The following is a 3,147-nucleotide window of genomic DNA, read 5'->3' as shown; positions in this document are numbered from 1 at the left end:
TGCCACTGCACTCCAGCTTGGGCAGCAGAGTGAGACTCCATCTCAAAAAAAGGTGGCGGGGGGTGGTCAGGAGACTGAGTTCTGGGGCAAGGATGTGGGCAGGACAGTCTTGGTAAGAATAGCGTGAAACTGAATGACACCCAGGTAGGCATGAAGGTTCCCACACTGATGGATGGTCTGCTATTAGGATTGGGTTTTCTCCCTGTTCTTTAGGCCAAAGAGGAAGATCCCTTTCAAGGTTAAGTGGATGGTTACCTGGGACCTTCTCAGAGTGATTTTGTCTCATTGGGCCAAATCCAGGGTTTCCTTGGACTTGATGTAACACACCTACTGGGCCCCTTATTTGTGTGGGCTCCCAGGCTATAGTCAGGGGTCATCTGAAATCTCAGGGACCAGCCTCTGCCTGGCGCTCCACGTCTGTTTCTTCTAGCTAGGCTGGCTGGAGAATGCTCTGTTCTTACTTATTTAGCCAGTGGGCATGTTAGTGAGATGAGCTCCTATTAGGCTGGATTGTATTTTTGGGATCTGATTTTACCCCGTCCTCATTATAACAGCCCCCAGGGACATTCAGTGTGAGGCCCAGGTTTTGCTGGGGTTGGTTGAACCACTCCCTCACTTCTTCCTTGTCTCTTGGGATGAATTACATCATCTTTTTGACTCTCCATTTCCTTATCTGTAATTTGGGGATAATTATCCATGTCTCACAGTATCACTGTGAGCAATGAATAATTTACACATGTAAAGTACCTAAAACAGTAACTAGCACAAAGCAGGTGCTTGATAATGAAAGTTGTTGATGTTGTCATAACCAGGATCATAGCTGAGTGCTCCTTAGCCTCTGTATTTTTATACTTCTCAAAGGTTTGGGTTTTAAGAAGTCATGGACTTTGTTGCTGCCCTGTCTGGGGCTAGCTACCACAGCTCTGGGATGTTTGCCTGTGACTGGTGTGCCTATTCTGTGTGAATACAAGAGATATCTCCTTGTTGGGAGTTCAGGGCCCATACTTTCTTTTCTTTCTTTCTTTTTTTTTTTTGAGATGCAATCTGGCTTTGTCACCCAGGGGCTACAGTGTTATGACATGGTCTTGGCTCACTGCAACCTCTGCCTCCTGGGTTCAAGCAGTTCTCCTCCCTCAACCTCCCGAGTAGTTGGGATTACAGGTGTGCACCACCACGTCTGGCTAATTTTTGTAGAGACAGGGTTTTACCATATTGGCCAGGCTGGTCTCAAACTCCTGACCTCAAGCTATCTGCCAGCCTCGGCCTCCCACAGAGCTGGGATTACAGGTGTGAGCCACCACGCTTGGCAAGGGCCCACACTTTGTATTATTGGTTTAAAATACCCTTGCTTTCTTTGCCCCCATACCTTCAACTTACCAGTTAGGGGACTCAAGATAAAACTAACACACCTGTATTTCCTGGTTACTAAGTGCCAGGCACTATTGTAAGAGCTCGATTGTATTATCCAGGTCACAGAGAGGTTGAGTAACTTATCCAAGTGCACACAGCCAGTAAATGAGAGAGCTAGGATTTGATCCCAAGGCTTAGAAGGGTGACCACAAGTTGTGCCCCTCCACTGGAAGTGTGGGGTGGAGGGAGAAGATATTGTTGCCTCCCCTTTAGACAAGGTAGAAAAGTGATAAGAGAAACAATGAATAGGGAACAAGACCATGTGGTCACAGCTTGGTCACCTCTCAGCTGTCTGTGCTCAACTCACTTTAACATGTTTGAATCTCTGTTTCCAACTCTTTAAAGGGGAAAAATGAAGCTCTTCTTACTGTTCTGGAGATAACATGGAATCACATACATGAAAGTGCTTTGAAAATCATAAGATACTGTACAAACACCCAGGCAGAATAAAGCATTTTAATACAACAACTTGCTCTAATTCAAATAACACATTTTATTTCATTTGAATTATCTAATAAATTAAAGCCAAAACAATATTTCCGCATGAATGCTCAGGTCAGTGTCTTCATTCTGAATTTCACTTAATATGGGGACTGCAATCTCACATGCATTTCTCCCGTTTGTTTACAGTGATAATTTGTGGAATTCTTTCAATTCAATTTGATCCTTTTCAAAACAATAGCTTATGGGCAAATACGCTTACTCATTATCCCAATGAGCTTTTAATGATAAACTACATTTGGGATTTTTCTTTTTTCATAACCTTGAAATTTAACTTGACTGAGGTCTCTGTATAAAGACTTACTCTTCTTTTTGTTTTTGGCTTTTAGACTGCTGGAGAACCTTGATGCCCATCTTAAAGAGCTGGTCTCCTTCATCTGTAAAATTTTTCTCTGCTTGCTTTTGTACTATACATGAATAAACAAGAAAAAATAAAAATAATATTACTTCTATGTTCTATATTTTAAAAATAATGTGCTAATATAATTTGTTGGCATATTAGTTTGAGTTTTGTTCTACTTATTTTTTTAACCTCTGTATTCAAGAAGATCTGTTAATATTATCCCTTAGCTGAGGAGCAGTGGTAGGTCAGAAGGCAGAAGCTGCCTAAAAACGTATTCCCTGCTGGTTTTTGTGAAAGGATCTGGAAGGTGAAGTAGATAAGAGAGATGCTCCTGATGGGAAAAGGGATGCTTTCGGTCTAGGGAAGGGATACAAGGTTCTCCAAGCAGAAGGCAGGAGATGCCTGGTATATCAGAGGGGCAGGATCTTAGCCCTGCCTGGTAAAGACTCCCGGCTCTTGGCCCTGGCTGGCAAAGATTCTCTTGTCTGAGCATAGCACAGTAAAACTCAGAGCCACAGGATTCCAAAAAAACATGAGGACGTGGGCAACAGGCATCTCCAAGATAACCAGTGTGAATTGCTTTAAAAATTTTGTTGACTGGGTGCGGTGGCTCACACCTGTAATCCCAACACTTTGCGAGGCTACGGCAGGTGGAACACGAGGTCAGGAGTTCAAAACTAGCCAGACCATCCTGGCCAGGATGGTGAAACCCCATCTCTACTAAAAATACAAAAATTAGCTGGGCGTGGTGGCACGCACCTGTAATCCCAGCTACTCAGGAGGCTGAGGCAGAGAATTGCTTGAACCTGGGACGCGGAGGTTGCAGTGAGCTGAGGTCGCGCCACTGCACTCCAGCCTAGGCGACAGAGCGAGACTCTGTCTCAAAAAAAAAA

The 3,147-nt window shown here is 43.9% G+C and overlaps 1 protein-coding gene across 1 annotated transcript in view; it reads right to left on the bottom strand.

Annotated features, from left to right (window-relative positions):
• Nucleotides 1-3,147, bottom strand: part of SEL1L2 (sel-1 suppressor of lin-12-like 2 (C. elegans)) — a 92,577-nt gene that overhangs the window by 52,783 nt on the left and 36,647 nt on the right. The window contains 1 exon segment of the mRNA XM_011995210.1: nt 2,216-2,318. Coding sequence (XP_011850600.1) covers nt 2,216-2,318 — 103 coding nt within the window.

The sequence above is a fragment of the Mandrillus leucophaeus genome, unplaced genomic scaffold (assembly GCF_000951045.1).
Source record: "Mandrillus leucophaeus isolate KB7577 unplaced genomic scaffold, Mleu.le_1.0 Scaffold476, whole genome shotgun sequence".
Taxonomy (NCBI): domain Eukaryota; kingdom Metazoa; phylum Chordata; class Mammalia; order Primates; family Cercopithecidae; genus Mandrillus; species Mandrillus leucophaeus.
Note: the sequence above shows the minus strand (reverse complement) of the source record. Positions and strands in the feature narration are given on the sequence as shown.